General features: G+C 46.8%; 1 protein-coding gene across 1 annotated transcript in view; it reads left to right on the plus strand.

Annotated features, from left to right (window-relative positions):
* The window catches only part of LOC129820309 (FH1/FH2 domain-containing protein 3-like), a gene marked incomplete at its 5' end in the record, with an annotated part of 105,923 nt that overhangs the window by 28,494 nt on the left and 56,228 nt on the right, over nt 1-21,201 (plus strand). The window contains 4 exon segments of the mRNA XM_055877378.1: nt 1,822-2,607; nt 4,971-5,006; nt 6,040-6,225; nt 11,742-11,989. Coding sequence (XP_055733353.1) covers nt 1,822-2,607; nt 4,971-5,006; nt 6,040-6,225; nt 11,742-11,989 — 1,256 coding nt within the window.

Genomic DNA, 21,201 nt, shown 5'->3' on the forward strand with positions numbered 1-21,201 from the left:
CTCCTAGGTACTGTAGTACTGTAGTACACACTATAACACCTCCTAGGTACTGTAGTACTGTAGTACACACTATAACACCTCCTAGGTACTGTAGTACTGTAGTACACACTATAACACCTCCTAGGTACTGTAGTACACACTATAACACCTCCTAGGTACTGTAGTACACACTATAACACCTCCTAGGTACTGTAGTACTGTAGTACACACTATAACACCTCCTAGGTACTGTAGTACTGTAGTACACACTATAACACCTCCTAGGTACTGTAGTACTGTAGTACACACTATAACACCTCCTAGGTACTGTAGTACACACTATAACACCTCCTAGGTACTGTAGTACTGTAGTACACACTATAACACCTCCTAGGTACTGTAGTACACACTATAACACCTCCTAGGTACTGTAGTACTGTAGTACACACTATAACACCTCCTAGGTACTGTAGTACACACTATAACACCTCCTAGGTACTGTAGTACTGTAGTACACACTATAACACCTCCTAGGTACTGTAGTACTGTAGTACACACTATAACACCTCCTAGGTACTGTAGTACACACTATAACACCTCCTAGGTACTGTAGTACACACTATAACACCTCCTAGGTACTGTAGTACTGTAGTACACACTATAACACCTCCTAGGTACTGTAGTACTGTAGTACACACTATAACACCTCCTAGGTACTGTAGTACACACTATAACACCTCCTAGGTACTGTAGTACTGTAGTACACACTATAACACCTCCTAGGTACTGTAGTACACACTATAACACCTCCTAGGTACTGTAGTACACACTATAACACCTCCTAGGTACTGTAGTACACACTATAACACCTCCTAGGTACTGTAGTACACACTATAACACCTCCTAGGTACTGTAGTACACACTATAACACCTCCTAGGTACTGTAGTACTGTAGTACACACTATAACACCTCCTAGGTACTGTAGTACTGTAGTACACACTATAACACCTCCTAGGTACTGTAGTACTGTAGTACACACTATAACACCTCCTAGGTACTGTAGTACACACTATAACACCTCCTAGGTACTGTAGTACACACTATAACACCTCCTAGGTACTGTAGTACTGTAGTACACACTATAACACCTCCTAGGTACTGTAGTACTGTAGTACACACTATAACACCTCCTAGGTACTGTAGTACTGTAGTACACACAATAGCATGTCCTTATCCTCTTCTCCCCTTCTAAACCTCCTGACTAGAATATGGTCAATTAGTCTCAGACCACCTGGTAGTCATAAACACCTTGCTATCTTCCTAAATGTTCCCTAAAAGTTCAGAGAACTAACACTAGTATATAGTGGCGGCAGGAAACCTAGTGCTTAGAGCGTTGGGCCAGTAACCGAATGGTTGCTGGATCGAATCCCTGAGCTGACAAGGTAAACATCTGTTGTTCTGCCCCCTGAACAAGGCAGTTAACCCCCAACAAATAAGAATTTGTTAACTGATTTGCCTAGTTAAATCAACGGTAAAAAAAAAATCTCAAAATCTGTTACTCCTCACATTCACTGAACTACCTCCTACTATAGGTGAAACTTTTCCTGCTCTAGAGGCTTCTGAATCGGTCGTGTTTCCCCTCAAATCTTAAGTCGTAGTTAGTTCCACAACCCTAACTCATTGACTAATCCCAAGTTCTGGAAGGATGTAGGATCCTGCCTCTGCCTCTCATGTCTCCAACTAACCTTAAGGTCATCTGCCATGTTATTGTGATGAGAATGACAAATCTCTATTTTTACACATTCACCCCCCCTCTCCTCCATCCATCCTTCTGTTTCCAGAAAATCGACTCAGAACCAGTCAGCCAGCGTTCACAGAACCAACTCCATCACTTCCTCCAACTCCATCACTTCCTCGATCTGCATCACTTTGAGAAAAGAGAAAGAAAATAAGGAGAGAGAACAGGAGGAAGAGAAGAGGAAGAAGACCCATCCTCATCCTCCTCCTCCTGTCTCTCTGCCGTCTCCACTGGTTACTCCTCCTCCTCCTCCTCCTCCTCCTCCTCCTCCTGTCTCTCTGCCGTCTCCACTGGTTACCCTGACTCCTCCTCCTCCTCCTCCTCCTCCTCCTCCTCCTCCTGTCTCTCTGCCGTCTCCACTGATTACCCTGACTCCTCCTCCTCCTCCTCCTCCTCCTCCTCCTGTCTCTCTGCCGTCTCCACTGATTACCCTGACTCCTCCTCCTCCTCCTCCTCCTCCTCCTCCTCCTCCTCCTCCTGTCTCTCTGCCGTCCCCACTGGCTACCCTGACTCCTCCTCCTCCTCCTCCTCCTCCTGTCTCTCTGCCGTCTCCACTGGTTACCCTGACTCCTCCTCCCCCTCTGATCTCCTCCCCCACCTCACCCTTGGCCCAGCCCTCTCAGCTGACAGCTCTCCTCGCTAGGCGTAAGTCCACTGTCACCATCCCTGCTACCAATGAAGTTACCACGCGGGGTACGAACCACCCCTCCCCTGAGCGCATGCCCTACCTCCCCCACTCTCCCTTCCATCTCTTCTCCTACGACTTCGATGAGGAACCGATACTACCCGCAACTAAACAGCAAGTGGACTCTGCTGCTGCTGCTGCCAGGTTAGAAGGCACAAAGAACTACATTTCCCCAAATTCCTCAGAGATTCTTCCTCACTGATTGCCAGCTGTTTGAATTCTGTTACTTCCTGTTGCTCTGCTACTTTATGGAGTCTTTCACTGCCTTCAGTCTTCTTTCTGTCACTGCGTCTAGAAGCCTCACTGCCAAGAAGCTTTCACTTTGGTCTTACTTATGACCCTTTAAGTCTTACTTCCTTTCACCCTTTCTTCTTCTGCTACTCTGTGTTTTAAAAGCCTTCCCCGTTTTCTGCTACGTTAGAAAGCCTCACCACCAAACTGACACAGCCAGCGGGTGACTTTCTCTTGTACCACTGCACTACGACTCTCTCTGCCACTGTTCACCTCTTCAGGTCTGCTGTTTCTGTCTCCTGTCACCTTTCCCTCTGCCTGCCTAGAAGACATGATCTCTCCCCCTCTTCCACTGTCTCCACTTCCTCTCGTAGACCAGCAGTACTACTGATGTATTTAATCACTATGTTCCTTTATGTACTTTATCATTTCCTTTAGGTAACAGATCTAGCAGGTATAACAGGTCTAACAGGTGTAACAGGTGTAACAGGTGTAACAGGTCTAACAGGTATAACAGGTCTAACAGGTGTAACAGGTATAACAGGTCTAACAGGTATAACAGGTCTAACAGGTGTAGCAGGTGTAGCAGGTGTAACAGGTCTAACAGGTCTAACAGGTGTAACAGGTGTAACAGGTCTAACAGGTGTAACAGGTGTAACAGGTCTAACAGGTCTAACAGGTGTAGCAGGTCTAACAGGTGTAACAGGTGTAACAGGTCTAACAGGTATAACAGGTGTAACAGGTGTAACAGGTCTAACAGGTCTAACAGGTGTAGCAGGTATAACAGGTGTAACAGGTCTAACAGGTGTAACAGGTCTAACAGGTATAACAGGTGTAACAGGTGTAACAGGTCTAACAGGTGTAACAGGTGTAACAGGTGTAACAGGTCTAACAGGTGTAACAGGTGTAACAGGTGTAACAGGTCTAACAGGTCTAACAGGTGTAACAGGTATAACAGGTCTAACAGGTCTAACAGGTCTAACAGGTCTAACAGGTGTAACAGGTGTAACAGGTCTAACAGGTCTAACAGGTGTAACAGGTATAACAGGTCTAACAGGTCTAACAGGTCTAACAGGTCTAACAGGTCTAACAGGTGTAACAGGTCTAACAGGTCTAACAGGTGTAACAGGTCTAACAGGTCTAACAGGTCTAACAGGTCTAACAGGTCTAACAGGTCTAACAGGTGTAACAGGTATAACAGGTATAACAGGTCTAACAGGTCTAACAGGTGTAACAGGTCTAACAGGTATAACAGGTGTAGCAGGTATAACATGTATAACAGGTCTAACAGGTGTAACAGGTGTAACAGGTGTAACAGGTCTTGCTTGTCATCTCCATGTCTCTGCACAGCGTATAGTTTGTGATGCTATTACGTAACCAAGGGGGTAATGCTCCGTTCTTCTCACCTACTGCCGTTAGCTAACATGTTTAGCTAGAAATGGTAGCTTCGTGCCTCTTGCCTACTGTAAACTCTCAGGGGGGTAGGCTAATTCTGCTAACGAAGAGGGATGATTCTAGCTTCTCAATTCAGCCACTGTTATTAGCCACAGTAGACAGGGGGCTTGTGTTTAGTTTGTGTTGAGTTTCAAACGTATAGGCTACTAATGGTATCAAACATGCTATTACGTCTATCTAACAGGGTGCTAGTTAGCAGGGGGACAAGCACACGTCTCACCTATTGTAGGCTACTTCTAACTAGTCGCTAAAGCTTCTAATCGATCACCTATTACGTCTATCTAACAGGGTGCTGGTTAGCAGGGGGACAAGCACACGTCTCACCTATTGTAGGCTACTTCTAACTAGTCGCTAAAGCTTCTAATCGATCACCTATTACGTCTATCTAACAGGGTGCTAGTTAGCAGGGGGACAAGCACACGTCTCACCTATTGTAGGCTACTTCTAACTAGTCGCTAAGGCTTCTAATCGATCACCTATTACGTCTATCTAACAGGGTGCTGGTTAGCAGGGGGACAAGCACACGTCTCACCTATTGTAGGCTACTTCTAACTAGTCGCTAAGGCTTCTAATCGATCACCTATTGCGTCTATCTAACAGGGTGCTGGTTAGCAGGGGGACAAGCACACGTCTCACCTATTGTAGGCTACTTCTAACTAGTCGCTAAAGCTTCTAATCGATCACCTATTACGTCTATCTAACAGGGTGCTGGTTAGCAGGGGCTCATGTTAGTTTTCTCATCCTCTTCTATAAGGGAACAATGGTGTTGTGTTATTTTGGGTTGTCCCTCAGTATCACTCACTCTATCTCTCTCTCCACAGAACTGGAGTTCAAAGTCCCGTCACACCAGCAAATAAGTGAGCGAGCAGAGTTCACACACGCACATGCACACACACACACACATAGTTGAGTGTTATGTTTTAACTTTACCTGAGCCCTATTAAAAACCTGTCTCTCCCTGTCTCCCCCTGTCTCTCCCTGTCTCTCTCCCTGTCTCTCTCCCTGTCTCTCTCCCTGTCTCTCTCCCGTCTCTCTCCCTGTCTCTCTCCCTGTCTCCCCCTGTCTCCCACTGTCTCTTACTGTCTCTTCCTGTCTCTTCCTGTCTCCCCCTGTCTCCCCCTGTCTCCCCCTGTCTCCCCCTGTCTCCCACTGTCTCTTACTGTCTCTCTCCCTGTCTCCCCCTGTCTCCCACTGTCTCTTACTGTCTCTTCCTGTCTCCCCCTGTCTCCCCCTGTCTCCCCCTGTCTCCCACTGTCTCTTACTGTCTCCCCCTGTCTCCCACTGTCTCTTACTGTCTCTCTCCCTGTCTCCCCCTGTCTCCCACTGTCTCTTACTGTCTCTCCCTGTCTCCCCCTGTCTCCCACTGTCTCTTACTGTCTCTCTCCCTGTCTCCCCCTGTCTCCCACTGTCTCTTACTGTCTCTTCCTGTCTCCCCCTGTCTCCCACTGTCTCTTACTGTCTCTTCCTGTCTCCCCCTGTCTCTCCCTGTCTCTCTCCCTGTCTCTCTCCCTGTCTCTCTCCCTGTCTCCCCCTGTCTCCCACTGTCTCTTACTGTCTCTTCCTGTCTCCCCCTGTCTCTCCCTGTCTCTCTCCCTGTCTCTCTCCCTGTCTCTCTCCCTGTCTCCCCCTGTCTCTCCCTGTCTCTCTCCCTGTCTCTCTCCCTGTCTCTCTCCCTGTCTCCCCCTGTCTCTCCCTGTCTCTCTCCCTGTCTCTCTCCCTGTCTCTCTCCCTGTCTCCCCCTGTCTCTCCCGTCTCTCTCCCTGTCTCTCTCCCTGTCTCCCACTGTCTCCCACTGTCTCTTACTGTCTCTTCCTGTCTCCCCCTGTCTCTTACTGTCTTTTCCTGTCTCTTTCTCTCTCTCATTCTCTCTCTTTTTCTCTCCCCCCTCAGGTCTTCTCTGGGTGGTCTCCTCTCCTCCTCCTACAGACAGCATCAGGAGTCCCTGTCGGCCGAGAGAGAGAGACGTCGTGCAGAGAGAGAGGAAAGACTGCAGAGGATAGAGAGAGAGGAGAGGAACAAACACAGTCGAGACTATGTGGACAAAATGGAAGAGGCCAGGATGGCACGGGATGAGAGGTGAGTTTAAAATATATCAACTACGCAAACAGATCCACACAGAGAGAGAGAGAAAAAGAGAGAGAGACAGAGAGAGAGAGAGACAGAGAGAGAGATGGGGAGAGAGTGAGAGACAGAGAGAGAGATGGGGAGAGAGTGAGAGAGAGAGAGAGAGAGAGAGAGAGGGAGGGAGAGGGAGAGAGAGAGGGAGAGAGATGGGGAGAGGGAGGGAGGGAGAGAGAGACAGGGAGAGAGACAGGGAGAGAGACAGGGAGAGACAGGGAGAGAGAGAGAGAGAGAGAGAGAGAGAGAGAGACAGAGAGAGAGACAGGGAGAGACAGAGAGAGAGAGACAGGGAGAGAGACAGGGAGAGACAGGGAGAGAGAGAGAGAGAGAGAGAGAGAGAGACAGAGAGAGAGAGACAGAGAGAGAGAGACAGAGAGAGAGAGAGAGAGGGATGGGGGGCACCCTACCCTCACATACACACACTCTGCCAATAACACAAGTATTGGCTTGAGGGAGTATGTCTCCAGTTAGGAAACGGTTCCTGCTTTATAATTGTTTTCAGGTTAAAAATGTGCCCTTTACTGCCAAAGGCACAGAGTAACTAAACTACTTTCCTCGCTTTGTCCGTCCGCTTTGTCTGTGTTAAGAAGCAGTATTTTAACTGCTGCCTGTGGCTTGTCAGGGAACTGATTATGTTGACTGAACACTGTGCAAAGACTCCAGGATTCATTATTTTACTTCTGTACTCTACCTGAAACACACACACACACACACACTGGCACACACACACACACACACACACACACTGGCACAGGAACACACACACACACTGGCACACACACACACACACACACACACATACACACACACACACACACACACACACACACACACACACACACACACTGGCACAGGAACACACACACTGGCACAGGAACACACACACTGGCACAGGAACACACACACTGGCACAGGAACACACACACTGGCACATGAACACAGGAACACACACACTGGCACAGGCACACACACACTGGCACAGGAACATACACACTGGCACAGGAACACACACACTGGCACAGGAACACACACACTGGCACAGGAACACACACACTGGCACAGGAACACACACACTGGCACAGGAACATACACACTGGCACAGGAACACACACACTGGCACATGAACACAGGAACACATACACACACACTGGCACAGGAACACACACACTGGCACAGGAACACACACACTGGCACAGGAACACACACACTGGCACATGAACACAGGAACACATACACACTGGCACAGGAACACGCACACTGGCACAGGAACACACACACTGGCACAGGAACACACACACTGGCACAGGAACACACACACTGGCACAGGAACACACACTGGCACAGGAACACACACACACACACACTGGCACAGGAACATACACACTGGCACAGGAACACACACACTGGCACAGGAACACACACTGGCACAGGAACACACACACTGGCACAGGAACACACACACACATCTGTGTTAGAATCCCATTTCCTCCTGCTGTCTCTGTGAAGTGGTCTGAGCTTAATGGATACATAAAGCACCTCACATACAGGAGAGAGGGAGCAGGAAGAGAAGGGGGGGAGTTGGGTGAGGAAGGGGGAAGGAAGGGGTAGAGAGAGATGGGATAGAGAGAGGAGTGGGTTAGAGAGAGGTGGGTTAGAGAGAGGTGGGATAGAGAGAGGTTGGGTAGAGAGAGGTGGGGTAGAGAGAGGTGGGATAGAGAGAGGAGGATAGAGAGAGGTGGGATAGAGAGAGGTTGGGTAGAGAGAGGTGGGGTAGAGAGAGGTGGGATAGAGAGAGGAGGATAGAGAGAGGTGGGATAGAGAGAGGAGGGATGGAGAGAGGAGGATAGAGAGAGGTGGGTTAGAGAGAGGTGGGGTAGAGAGAGAGGTGGGGTAGAGAGAGGAGGGATAGAGAGAGGTGGGATAGAGAGAGGTGGGATAGAGAGAGGTGGGTTAGAGAGAGGTGGGGTAGAGAGAGGTGGGGTAGAGAGAGGTGGGATAGAGAGAGGTGGGTTAGAGAGAGGTGGGGTAGAGAGAGGTGGGATAGAGAGAGGTGGGTTAGAGAGAGGTGGGGTAGAGAGAGGTGGGTTAGAGAGAGGTTGGGTAGAGAGAGAGGTGGGATAGAGAGAGGAGGATAGAGAGAGGTTGGGTAGAGAGAGAGGTGGGGTAGAGAGAGGAGGGATAGAGAGAGGTGGGATAGAGAGAGGTGGGTTAGAGAGAGGTGGGGTAGAGAGAGGTGGGGTAGAGAGAGGTGGGATAGAGAGAGGTGGGTTAGAGAGAGGTGGGGTAGAGAGAGGTGGGATAGAGAGAGGTGGGTTAGAGAGAGGTTGGGTGGATAGAGAGGTTGGGTAGAGAGAGAGGTGGGATAGAGAGAGGTGGGATAGAGAGAGGTGGGTTAGAGAGAGGTGGGGTAGAGAGAGGTGGGATAGAGAGAGGTGGGTTAGAGAGAGGTTGGGTGGATAGAGAGGTTGGGTAGAGAGAGAGGTGGGATAGAGAGAGGAGGGATAGAGAGAGGAGGGATAGAGAGAGGAGGGATAGAGAGAGGTGGGATAGAGAGAGGTGGGGTAGAGAGAGGTGGGGTAGAGAGAGGTGGGTTAGAGAGAGGTTGGGTGGATAGAGAGGTTGGGTAGAGAGAGAGGTGGGATAGAGAGAGGTGGGGTAGAGAGAGGAGGGATAGAGAGAGGTGGGATAGAGAGAGGTGGGATAGAGAGAGGAGGGATAGAGAGAGGAGGGATAGAGAGAGGTGGGATAGAGAGAGGTGGGGTAGAGAGAGGTGGGGTAGAGAGAGGTGGGGTAGAGAGAGGAGGGATAGAGAGAGGAGGGATAGAGAGAGGTGGGATAGAGAGAGGTGGGGTAGAGAGAGGTGGGGTAGAGAGAGGTGGGGTAGAGAGAGGAGGGATAGAGAGAGGTGGGGTAGAGAGAGGTGGGGTAGAGAGAGGAGGGATAGAGAGAGGAGGGATAGAGAGAGGAGGGATAGAGAGAGGTGGGATAGAGAGAGGTGGGGTAGAGAGAGGTGGGGTAGAGAGAGGTGGGGTAGAGAGAGGAGGGATAGAGAGAGGTGGGGTAGAGAGAGGTGGGGTAGAGAGAGGAGGGATAGAGAGAGGAGGGATAGAGAGAGGTGGGATAGAGAGAGGTGGGGTAGAGAGAGGAGGGATAGAGAGAGGTGGGATAGAGAGAGGTGGGTTAGAGAGAGGTGGGGTAGAGAGAGGTGGGATAGAGAGAGGTGGGTTAGAGAGAGGTTGGGTGGATAGAGAGGTTGGGTAGAGAGAGAGGTGGGATAGAGAGAGGTGGGTTAGAGAGAGGTGGGATAGAGAGAGGTGGGTTAGAGAGAGGTTGGGTGGATAGAGAGGTTGGGTAGAGAGAGAGGTGGGATAGAGAGAGGAGGGATAGAGAGAGGAGGGATAGAGAGAGGAGGGATAGAGAGAGGAGGGATAGAGAGAGGAGGGATAGAGAGAGGTGGGATAGAGAGAGGTGGGGTAGAGAGAGGTGGGGTAGAGAGGGGTGGGATAGAGAGAGGTGGGATAGAGAGAGGTGGGGTAGAGAGAGGTGGGGTAGAGAGGGGTGGGATAGAGAGAGGGAGATTAGAGAGAGGTGGGAGGAGTGAGATATTTTAATAGTAGGGTGGGAGTCAGACATGTTCACCATTTTTAGGTTTATAAGAGTAGAAGAGAGGAAGAGGAGGAGGGATGAAGGCACATCTTGAACAGGTTTAATGTGATTCAGCTCTGATGTTCAGCCATCCTGCAGCCTAGCCAACTGAGACTCTCTCTCTCTCTCTCTCTGTCTTTGTCTCTGTCTCTCTCTCTCTCTCTGTCTCTCTCTCTCTGTCTCTGTCTCTCTCTGTCTCCGTCTCTCTCTCTGTCTCTCTCTGTCTCTCTCTCTCTCTCTCTCTCTCTCTCTCTCTCTCTCTGTCTCTGTCTCTCTCTCTTTCTCTCTGTCTCTCTCTTCTCTCTCTGTCTCTCTCTTCTCTCTCTGTCTTTTGTTACATACTTTGACTGCCGCTGAAAACTAAAGTCTGGAGAGGGAGATGGTGCATTTACTTTTCTGGTGCAGGAAGCGAGTGATGAGTTTAGAGAATGTGTTTTGTGGATAGGTAATGAGGCATGATAGAGAGAGTAAAGAGAGGAGAGAGAGAGAGAGAGAGAGAGAGAGAGAGAGAGAGAGAGAGAGAGAGAGTATGGTTACAATGAAGGAAAGGTGGAGATGTGACAGCTGAACGAAGACAGGAGATGTGACACGACCAGGACCATACTAGGAGAGTTGACGTCCTTCAGACAGGAGACGTAACCAGGACCATACTAGGAGAGTTGACGTCCTTCAGACAGGAGACGTAACCAGGACCATACTAGGAGAGTTGACGTCCTTCAGACAGGAGACACGACCAGGACCATACTAGGAGAGTTGACGTCCTTCAGACAGGAGACGTAACCAGGACCATACTAGGAGAGTTGACGTCCCTTAGACAGGAGACGTAACCAGGACCATACTAGGAGAGTTGACGTCCTTCAGACAGGAGACGTAACCAGGACCATACTAGGAGAGTTGACGTCCTTCAGACAGGAGACGTAACCAGGACCATACTAGGAGAGTTGACGTCCTTCAGACAGGAGACGTAACCAGGACCATACTAGGAGAGTTGACGTCCCTTAGACAGGAGACGTAACCAGGACCATACTAGGAGAGTTGACGTCCTTCAGACAGGAGACGTAACCAGGACCATACTAGGAGAGTTGACGTCCTTCAGACAGGAGACACGACCAGGACCATACTAGGAGAGTTGACGTCCTTCAGACAGGAGACGTAACCAGGATCATACTAGGAGAGTTGACGTCCTTCAGACAGGAGACGTAACCAGGATCATACTAGGAGAGTTGACGTCCTTCAGACAGGAGACGTAACCAGGATCATACTAGGAGAGTTGACGTCCTTCAGACAGGAGACACGACCAGGATCATACTAGGAGAGTTGACGTCCTTCAGACAGGAGACACGACCAGGACCATACTAGGAGAGTTGACGTCCTTCAGACAGGAGACACGACCAGGACCATACTAGGAGAGTTGACGTCCTTCAGACAGGAGACACGACCAGGATCATACTAGGAGAGTTGACGTCCTTCAGAATGGCAAGAGGAAAAGGGACACAGTCTGTCATTTCTTTCATCTTCTGGACTCTGTTGTCCTCGGCGAACTCTTTCATTTTGCTGTTGTACAGTCTTTTAACTTTGCTTATCTCTCTCCTTCTCTCTTCCCCTCTCCTTTCTTCTCCTTCTCTCTCTCTCTCTCTCTCTTTCTTTCTCTTCACCCCTCCCTTTTCATCCCACTCCTCTCTCTCTCTTCTCTCTCTCTCTCTCTCTCTCTCTCTCTCTCTCTCTCTCTCTCTCTCTCTCTCTCTCTCTCTCTCTCTCTCTCTCTCTCTCTCTCTCTCTCTCTCTCTCTCTCTCTCTCTCTCTCTCTCTCTCTCTCTCTCCACCAGGTATAAGCACGTGGAACGCTTGGCAGCAGAGGAGTTTGAGAGGGACCGCGTGCCCAGGTCACGCCATGACCTGAGTTTGACCTTTAACCCAGTGGAAGCCTGTGCCCCCACCTCGTCCCGCAGCACCACCCCCTCCTCCCTGGCGTCTCAGGATGAGGAACAGGACCCAGGGGAACCAGACACAGAACCTGATCTAGAACCGGAGGAGACCGAGACCCCTGTTACACCATACACACCCTCGGTGACTGGTAAGGGAACTAAGGAGAGGAGAATGTAGTGTGTGTGTGTGTGTGTGTGTGTGTGTGTGTGTGTGTGTGTGTGTGTGTGTGTGTGTGTGTGTGTGTGTGTGTGTGTGTGTGTGTGTGTGTGTGTGTGTGTGTGTGTGTGTGTGTGTGTGTGTGTGTGTGAGAGAGAGACTCAAGTGAATAGAGAGGAGAACGCAGTATGTATCTCAGCGTGTCTGAATGTCTTCTCAGTGTGTCTGAATGTCTTCTCAGTGTGTCTGAATGTCTTCTCAGCGTGTCTGAATGTCTTCTCAGCGTGTCTGAATGTCTTCTCAGCGTGTCTGAATGTCTTCTCAGTGTGTCTGAATGTCTTCTCAGCGTGTCTGAATGTCTTCTCAGCGTGTCTGAATGTCTTCTCAGCGTGTCTGAATGTCTTCTCAGTGTGTCTGAATGTCTTCTCAGTGTGTCTGAATGTCTTCTCAGTGTGTCTGAATGTCTTCTCAGTGTGTCTGAATGTCTTCTCAGTGTGTCTGAATGTCTTCTCAGTGTGTCTGAATGTCTTCTCAGTGTGTCTGAATGTCTTCTCAGTGCGTTTGAATGTCTTCTCAGTGTGTCTGAATGTCTTCTCAGTGTGTCTGAATGTCTTCTCAGTGTGTCTGAATGTCTTCTCAGTGTGTCTGAATGTCTTCTCAGTGTGTCTGAATGTCTTCTCAGTGTGTCTGAATGTCTTCTCAGTGCGTTTGAATGTCTTCTCAGTGCGTTTGAATGTCTTCTCAGTGTGTCTGAATGTCTTCTCAGTGTGTCTGAATGTCTTCTCAGTGCGTCTGAATGTCTTCTCAGTATGTCTGAATGTCTTCTCAGTGTGTCTGAATGTCTTCTCTGTGTGTCTGAATGTCTTCTCAGTATGTCTGAATGTCTTCTCAGTATGTCTGAATGTCTTCTCAGTGTGTCTGAATGTCTTCTCTGTGTGTCTGAATGTCTTCTCAGTGTGTCTGAATGTCTTCTCAGTATGTCTGAATGTCTTCTCAGTGTGTCTGAATGTCTTCTCAGTGTGTCTGAATGTCTTCTCAGTGTGTCTGAATGTCTTCTCAGTGTGTCTGAATGTCTTATCAGTGTGTCTGAATGTCTTCTCAGTGTGTCTGAATGTCTTCTCAGTGTGTCTGAATGTCTTCTCAGTGTGTCTGAATGTCTTCTCAGCGTGTCTGAATGTCTTCTCAGTGTGTCTGAATGTCTTCTCAGTGTGTCTGAATGTCTTCTCAGTGTGTCTGAATGTCTTCTCAGTGTGTCTGAATGTCTTCTCAGTGTGTCTGAATGTCTTCTCAGTATGTCTGAATGTCTTCTCAGTGTGTCTGAATGTCTTCTCAGTGTGTCTGAATGTCTTCTCAGCGTGTCTGAATGTCTTCTCAGTGTGTCTGAATGTCTTCTCAGTGTGTCTGAATGTCTTCTCAGTGTGTCTGAATGTCTTCTCAGTGTGTCTGAATGTCTTCTCAGTATGTCTGAATGTCTTCTCAGTGTGTCTGAATGTCTTCTCAGCGTGTCTGAATGTCTTCTCAGTGTGTCTGAATGTCTTCTCAGTGTGTCTGAATGTCTTCTCAGTGTGTCTGAATGTCTTCTCAGCGTGTCTGAATGTCTTCTCAGTGTGTCTGAATGTCTTCTCAGTGTGTCTGAATGTCTTCTCAGCGTGTCTGAATGTCTTCTCAGTGTGTCTGAATGTCTTCTCAGTATGTCTGAATGTCTTCTCAGTGTGTCTGAATGTCTTCTCAGTGTGTCTGAATGTCTTCTCAGTGTGTCTGAATGTCTTCTCAGTATGTCTGAATGTCTTCTCAGTGTGTCTGAATGTCTTCTCAGTGTGTCTGAATGTCTTCTCAGTGTGTCTGAATGTCTTCTCAGTGTGTCTGAATGTCTTCTCAGTGTGTCTGAATGTCTTCTCAGCGTGTCTGAATGTCTTCTCAGTGTGTCTGAATGTCTTCTCAGTGTGTCTGAATGTCTTCTCAATGTGTCTGAATGTCTTCTCAGTGTGTCTGAATGTCTTCTCAGCGTGTCTGAATGTCTTCTCAGTGTGTCTGAATGTCTTCTCAGTGTGTCTGAATGTCTTCTCAGTGTGTCTGAATGTCTTCTCAGTATGTCTGAATGTCTTCTCAGCGTGTCTGAATGTCTTCTCAGTATGTCTGAATGTCTTCTCAGTATGTCTGAATGTCTTCTCAGTATGTCTGAATGTCTTCTCAGTGTGTCTGAATGTCTTCTCAGCGTGTCTGAATGTCTTCTCAGTATGTCTGAATGTCTTCTCAGCGTGTCTGAATGTCTTCTCAGTGTGTCTGAATGTCTTCTCAGTGTGTCTGAATGTCTTCTCAGTGTGTCTGAATGTCTTCTCAGTGTGTCTGAATGTCTTCTCAGTGTGTCTGAATGTCTTCTCAGTGTGTCTGAATGTCTTCTCAGTATGTATCTCAGTATGTCTGAATGTCTTCTCAGTATGTCTGAATGTCTTCTCAGTATGTCTGAATGTCTTCTCAGCGTGTCTGAATGTCTTCTCAGTGTGTCTGAATGTCTTCTCAGTGTGTCTGAATGTCTTCTCAGTATGTCTGAATGTCTTCTCAGTATGTCTGAATGTCTTCTCAGCGTGTCTGAATGTCTTCTCAGTATGTCTGAATGTCTTCTCAGTATGTCTGAATGTCTTCTCAGTATGTCTGAATGTCTTCTCAGTGTGTCTGAATGTCTTCTCAGCGTGTCTGAATGTCTTCTCAGTATGTCTGAATGTCTTCTCAGCGTGTCTGAATGTCTTCTCAGTGTGTCTGAATGTCTTCTCAGTGTGTCTGAATGTCTTCTCAGTGTGTCTGAATGTCTTCTCTGTGTGTCTGAATGTCTTCTCAGTGTGTCTGAATGTCTTCTCAGTGTGTCTGAATGTCTTCTCAGTATGTATCTCAGTATGTCTGAATGTCTTCTCAGTGTGTCTGAATGTCTTCTCAGTGTGTCTGAATGTCTTCTCAGTATGTCTGAATGTCTTCTCAGTGTGTCTGAATGTCTTCTCAGTGTGTCTGAATGTCTTCTCAGTATGTCTGAATGTCTTCTCAGTGTGTCTGAATGTCTTCTCAGTGTGTCTGAATGTCTTCTCAGCGTGTCTGAATGTCTTCTCAGTATGTCTGAATGTCTTCTCAGTGTGTCTGAATGTCTTCTCAGTGTGTCTGAATGTCTTCTCAGCGTGTCTGAATGTCTTCTCAGTGTGTCTGAATGTCTTCTCAGTGTGTTTGAATGTCTTCTCAGTGTGTCTGAATGTCTTCTCAGCGTGTCTGAATGTCTTCTCAGTGTGTCTGAATGTCTTCTCAGTATGTCTGAATGTCTTCTCAGTGTGTCTGAATGTCTTCTCAGTGTGTCTGAATGTCTTCTCAGCGTGTCTGAATATCTTCTCAGTATGTCTGAATGTCTTCTCAGTGTGTCTGAATGTCTTCTCAGTGTGTCTGAATGTCTTCTCAGCGTGTCTGAATGTCTTCTCAGTGTGTCTGAATGTCTTCTCAGTGTGTTTGAATGTCTTCTCAGTATGTTTGAATGTCTTCTCAGCGTGTCTGAATGTCTTCTCAGTATGTTTGAATGTCTTCTCAGCGTGTTTGAATGTCTTCTCAGTGTGTCTGAATGTCTTCTCAGTGTGTCTGAATGTCTTCTCAGTGTGTCTGAATGTCTTCTCAGTGTGTCTGAATGTCTTCTCAGCGTGTCTGAATGTCTTCTCAGTGTGTCTGAATGTCTTCTCAGTGTGTCTGAATGTCTTCTCAGTGTGTCTGAATGTCTTCTCAGCGTGTCTGAATGTCTTCTCAGTGTGTCTGAATGTCTTCTCAGTGTGTCTGAATGTCTTCTCAGTGTGTCTGAATGTCTTCTCAGTGTGTCTGAATGTCTTCTCAGCGTGTCTGAATGTCTTCTCAGTGTGTCTGAATGTCTTCTCAGTGTGTCTGAATGTCTTCTCAGTGTGTCTGAATGTCTTCTCAGCGTGTCTGAATGTCTTCTCAGCGTGTCTGAATGTCTTCTCAGCGTGTCTGAATGTCTTCTCAGCGTGTCTGAATGTCTTCTCAGCGTGTCTGAATGTCTTCTCAGCGTGTCTAAATGTCTTCTCAGTGTGTCTGAATGTCTTCTCAGTGTGTCTGAATGTCTTCTCAGTGTGTCTGAATGTCTTCTCAGTGTGTCTGAATGTCTTCTCAGTGCGTCTGAATGTCTTCTCAGTGCGTTTGAATGTCTTCTCAGTGTGTCTGAATGTCTTCTCAGTGTGTCTGAATGTCTTCTCAGTGTGTCTGAATGTCTTCTCAGTGTGTCTGAATGTCTTCTCAGTGTGTCTGAATGTCTTCTCAGTGTGTCTGAATGTCTTCTCAGTGCGTTTGAATGTCTTCTCAGTGCGTTTGAATGTCTTCTCAGTGTGTCTGAATGTCTTCTCAGTGTGTCTGAATGTCTTCTCAGTGCGTCTGAATGTCTTCTCAGTATGTCTGAATGTCTTCTCAGTGTGTCTGAATGTCTTCTCTGTGTGTCTGAATGTCTTCTCAGTATGTCTGAATGTCTTCTCAGTATGTCTGAATGTCTTCTCAGTGTGTCTGAATGTCTTCTCTGTGTGTCTGAATGTCTTCTCAGTGTGTCTGAATGTCTTCTCAGTATGTCTGAATGTCTTCTCAGTGTGTCTGAATGTCTTCTCAGTGTGTCTGAATGTCTTCTCAGTGTGTCTGAATGTCTTCTCAGTGTGTCTGAATGTCTTATCAGTGTGTCTGAATGTCTTCTCAGTGTGTCTGAATGTCTTCTCAGCGTGTCTGAATGTCTTCTCAGCGTGTCTGAATGTCTTCTCAGCGTGTCTGAATGTCTTCTCAGTGTGTCTGAATGTCTTCTCAGTGTGTCTGAATGTCTTCTCAGTGTGTCTGAATGTCTTCCCAGTGTGTCTGAATGTCTTCTCAGTGTGTCTGAATGTCTTCTCAGTATGTCTGAATGTCTTCTCAGTGTGTCTGAATGTCTTCTCAGTGTGTCTGAATGTCTTCTCAGCGTGTCTGAATGTCTTCTCAGTGTGTCTGAATGTCTTCTCAGTGTGTCTGAATGTCTTCTCAGTGTGTCTGAATGTCTTCTCAGTGTGTCTGAATGTCTTCTCAGTATGTCTGAATGTCTTCTCAGTGTGTCTGAATGTCTTCTCAGCGTGTCTGAATGTCTTCTCAGTGTGTCTGAATGTCTTCTCAGTGTGTCTGAATGTCTTCTCAGTGTGTCTGAATGTCTTCTCAGCGTGTCTGAATGTCTTCTCAGTGTGTCTGAATGTCTTCTCAGTGTGTCTGAATGTCTTCTCAGCGTGTCTGAATGTCTTCTCAGTGTGTCTGAATGTCTTCTCAGTATGTCTGAATGTCTTCTCAGTGTGTCTGAATGTCTTCTCAGTGTGTCTGAATGTCTTCTCAGTGTGTCTGAATGTCTTCTCAGTATGTCTGAATGTCTTCTCAGTGTGTCTGAATGTCTTCTCAGTGTGTCTGAATGTCTTCTCAGTGTGTCTGAATGTCTTCTCAGTGTGTCTGAATGTCTTCTCAGTGTGTCTGAATGTCTTCTCAGCGTGTCTGAATGTCTTCTCAGTGTGTCTGAATGTCTTCTCAGTGTGTCTGAATGTCTTCTCAATGTGTCTGAATGTCTTCTCAGTGTGTCTGAATGTCTTCTCAGCGTGTCTGAATGTCTTCTCAGTGTGTCTGAATGTCTTCTCAGTGTGTCTGAATGTCTTCTCAGTGTGTCTGAATGTCTTCTCAGTATGTCTGAATGTCTTCTCAGCGTGTCTGAATGTCTTCTCAGTATGTCTGAATGTCTTCTCAGTATGTCTGAATGTCTTCTCAGTATGTCTGAATGTCTTCTCAGTGTGTCTGAATGTCTTCTCAGCGTGTCTGAATGTCTTCTCAGTATGTCTGAATGTCTTCTCAGCGTGTCTGAATGTCTTCTCAGCGTGTCTGAATGTCTTCTCAGTGTGTCTGAATGTCTTCTCAGTGTGTCTGAATGTCTTCTCAGTGTGTCTGAATGTCTTCTCTGTGTGTCTGAATGTCTTCTCAGTGTGTCTGAATGTCTTCTCAGTGTGTCTGAATGTCTTCTCAGTATGTATCTCAGTATGTCTGAATGTCTTCTCAGTGTGTCTGAATGTCTTCTCAGTGTGTCTGAATGTCTTCTCAGTATGTCTGAATGTCTTCTCAGTATGTCTGAATGTCTTCTCAGTGTGTCTGAATGTCTTCTCAGTGTGTCTGAATGTCTTCTCAGCGTGTCTGAATATCTTCTCAGTATGTCTGAATGTCTTCTCAGTGTGTCTGAATGTCTTCTCAGTGTGTCTGAATGTCTTCTCAGCGTGTCTGAATGTCTTCTCAGTGTGTCTGAATGTCTTCTCAGTGTGTTTGAATGTCTTCTCAGTATGTTTGAATGTCTTCTCAGCGTGTCTGAATGTCTTCTCAGTATGTTTGAATGTCTTCTCAGCGTGTTTGAATGTCTTCTCAGTGTGTCTGAATGTCTTCTCAGTGTGTCTGAATGTCTTCTCAGTGTGTCTGAATGTCTTCTCAGTGTGTCTGAATGTCTTCTCAGCGTGTCTGAATGTCTTCTCAGTGTGTCTGAATGTCTTCTCAGTGTGTCTGAATGTCTTCTCAGTGTGTCTGAATGTCTTCTCAGCGTGTCTGAATGTCTTCTCAGTGTGTCTGAATGTCTTCTCAGTGTGTCTGAATGTCTTCTCAGCGTGTCTGAATGTCTACTCAGTGTGTCTGAATGTCTTCTCAGTGTGTCTGAATGTCTTCTCAGTGTGTCTGAATGTCTTCTCAGCGTGTCTGAATGTCTTCTCAGCGTGTCTGAATGTCTTCTCAGCGTGTCTGAATGTCTTCTCAGCGTGTCTGAATGTCTTCTCAGCGTGTCTGAATGTCTTCTCAGCGTGTCTGAATGTCTTCTCAGTGTGTCTGAATGTCTTCTCAGTGTGTCTGAATGTCTTCTCAGTGTGTCTGAATGTCTTCTCAGTGTGTCTGAATGTCTTCTCAGTGCGTTTGAATGTCTTCTCAGTGTGTCTGAATGTCTTCTCAGTGTGTCTGAATGTCTTCTCAGTGTGTCTGAATGTCTTCTCAGTGTGTCTGAATGTCTTCTCAGTGTGTCTGAATGTCTTCTCAGTGTGTCTGAATGTCTTCTCAGTGCGTTTGAATGTCTTCTCAGTGCGTTTGAATGTCTTCTCAGTGTGTCTGAATGTCTTCTCAGTGTGTCTGAATGTCTTCTCAGTGCGTCTGAATGTCTTCTCAGTATGTCTGAATGTCTTCTCAGTGTGTCTGAATGTCTTCTCTGTGTGTCTGAATGTCTTCTCAGTATGTCTGAATGTCTTCTCAGTATGTCTGAATGTCTTCTCAGTGTGTCTGAATGTCTTCTCTGTGTGTCTGAATGTCTTCTCAGTGTGTCTGAATGTCTTCTCAGTATGTCTGAATGTCTTCTCAGTGTGTCTGAATGTCTTCTCAGTGTGTCTGAATGTCTTCTCAGTGTGTCTGAATGTCTTCTCAGTGTGTCTGAATGTCTTATCAGTGTGTCTGAATGTCTTCTCAGTGTGTCTGAATGTCTTATCAGTGTGTCTGAATGTCTTCTCAGTGTGTCTGAATGTCTTCTCAGCGTGTCTGAATGTCTTCTCAGTGTGTCTGAATGTCTTCTCAGTGTGTCTGAATGTCTTCTCAGTGTGTCTGAATGTCTTCCCAGTGTGTCTGAATGTCTTCTCAGTGTGTCTGAATGTCTTCTCAGTATGTCTGAATGTCTTCTCAGTGTGTCTGAATGTCTTCTCAGTGTGTCTGAATGTCTTCTCAGCGTGTCTGAATGTCTTCTCAGTGTGTCTGAATGTCTTCTCAGTGTGTCTGAATGTCTTCTCAGTGTGTCTGAATGTCTTCTCAGTGTGTCTGAATGTCTTCTCAGTATGTCTGAATGTCTTCTCAGTGTGTCTGAATGTCTTCTCAGCGTGTCTGAATGTCTTCTCAGTGTGTCTGAATGTCTTCTCAGTGTGTCTGAATGTCTTCTCAGTGTGTCTGAATGTCTTCTCAGTGTGTCTGAATGTCTTCTCAGTGTGTCTGAATGTCTTCTCAGCGTGTCTGAATGTCTTCTCAGTGTGTCTGAATGTCTTCTCAGTGTGTCTGAATGTCTTCTCAATGTGTCTGAATGTCTTCTCAGTGTGTCTGAATGTCTTCTCAGCGTGTCTGAATGTCTTCTCAGTGTGTCTGAATGTCTTCTCAGTGTGTCTGAATGTCTTCTCAGTGTGTCTGAATGTCTTCTCAGTATGTCTGAATGTCTTCTCAGCGTGTCTGAATGTCTTCTCAGTATGTCTGAATGTCTTCTCAGTATGTCTGAATGTCTTCTCAGTATGTCTGAATGTCTTCTCAGTGTGTCTGAATGTCTTCTCAGCGTGTCTGAATGTCTTCTCAGTATGTCTGAATGTCTTCTCAGCGTGTCTGAATGTCTTCTCAGTGTGTCTGAATGTCTTCTCAGTGTGTCTGAATGTCTTCTCAGTGTGTCTGAATGTCTTCTCAGTGTGTCTGAATGTCTTCTCAGTGTGTCTGAATGTCTTCTCAGTGTGTCTGAATGTCTTCTCAGTATGTATCTCAGTATGTCTGAATGTCTTCTCAGTATGTCTGAATGTCTTCTCAGTATGTCTGAATGTCTTCTCAGCGTGTCTGAATGTCTTCTCAGTGTGTCTGAATGTCTTCTCAGTGTGTCTGAATGTCTTCTCAGTATGTCTGAATGTCTTCTCAGTATGTCTGAATGTCTTCTCAGCGTGTCTGAATGTCTTCTCAGTATGTCTGAATGTCTTCTCAGTATGTCTGAATGTCTTCTCAGTATGTCTGAATGTCTTCTCAGTGTGTCTGAATGTCTTCTCAGCGTGTCTGAATGTCTTCTCAGTATGTCTGAATGTCTTCTCAGCGTGTCTGAATGTCTTCTCAGTGTGTCTGAATGTCTTCTCAGTGTGTCTGAATGTCTTCTCAGTGTGTCTGAATGTCTTCTCTGTGTGTCTGAATGTCTTCTCAGTGTGTCTGAATGTCTTCTCAGTGTGTCTGAATGTCTTCTCAGTATGTATCTCAGTATGTCTGAATGTCTTCTCAGTGTGTCTGAATGTCTTCTCAGTGTGTCTGAATGTCTTCTCAGTATGTCTGAATGTCTTCTCAGTGTGTCTGAATGTCTTCTCAGTGTGTCTGAATGTCTTCTCAGTATGTCTGAATGTCTTCTCAGTGTGTCTGAATGTCTTCTCAGTGTGTCTGAATGTCTTCTCA

This window comes from Salvelinus fontinalis, chromosome 22, assembly GCF_029448725.1.
Source record: "Salvelinus fontinalis isolate EN_2023a chromosome 22, ASM2944872v1, whole genome shotgun sequence".
Classification (NCBI taxonomy): domain Eukaryota; kingdom Metazoa; phylum Chordata; class Actinopteri; order Salmoniformes; family Salmonidae; genus Salvelinus; species Salvelinus fontinalis.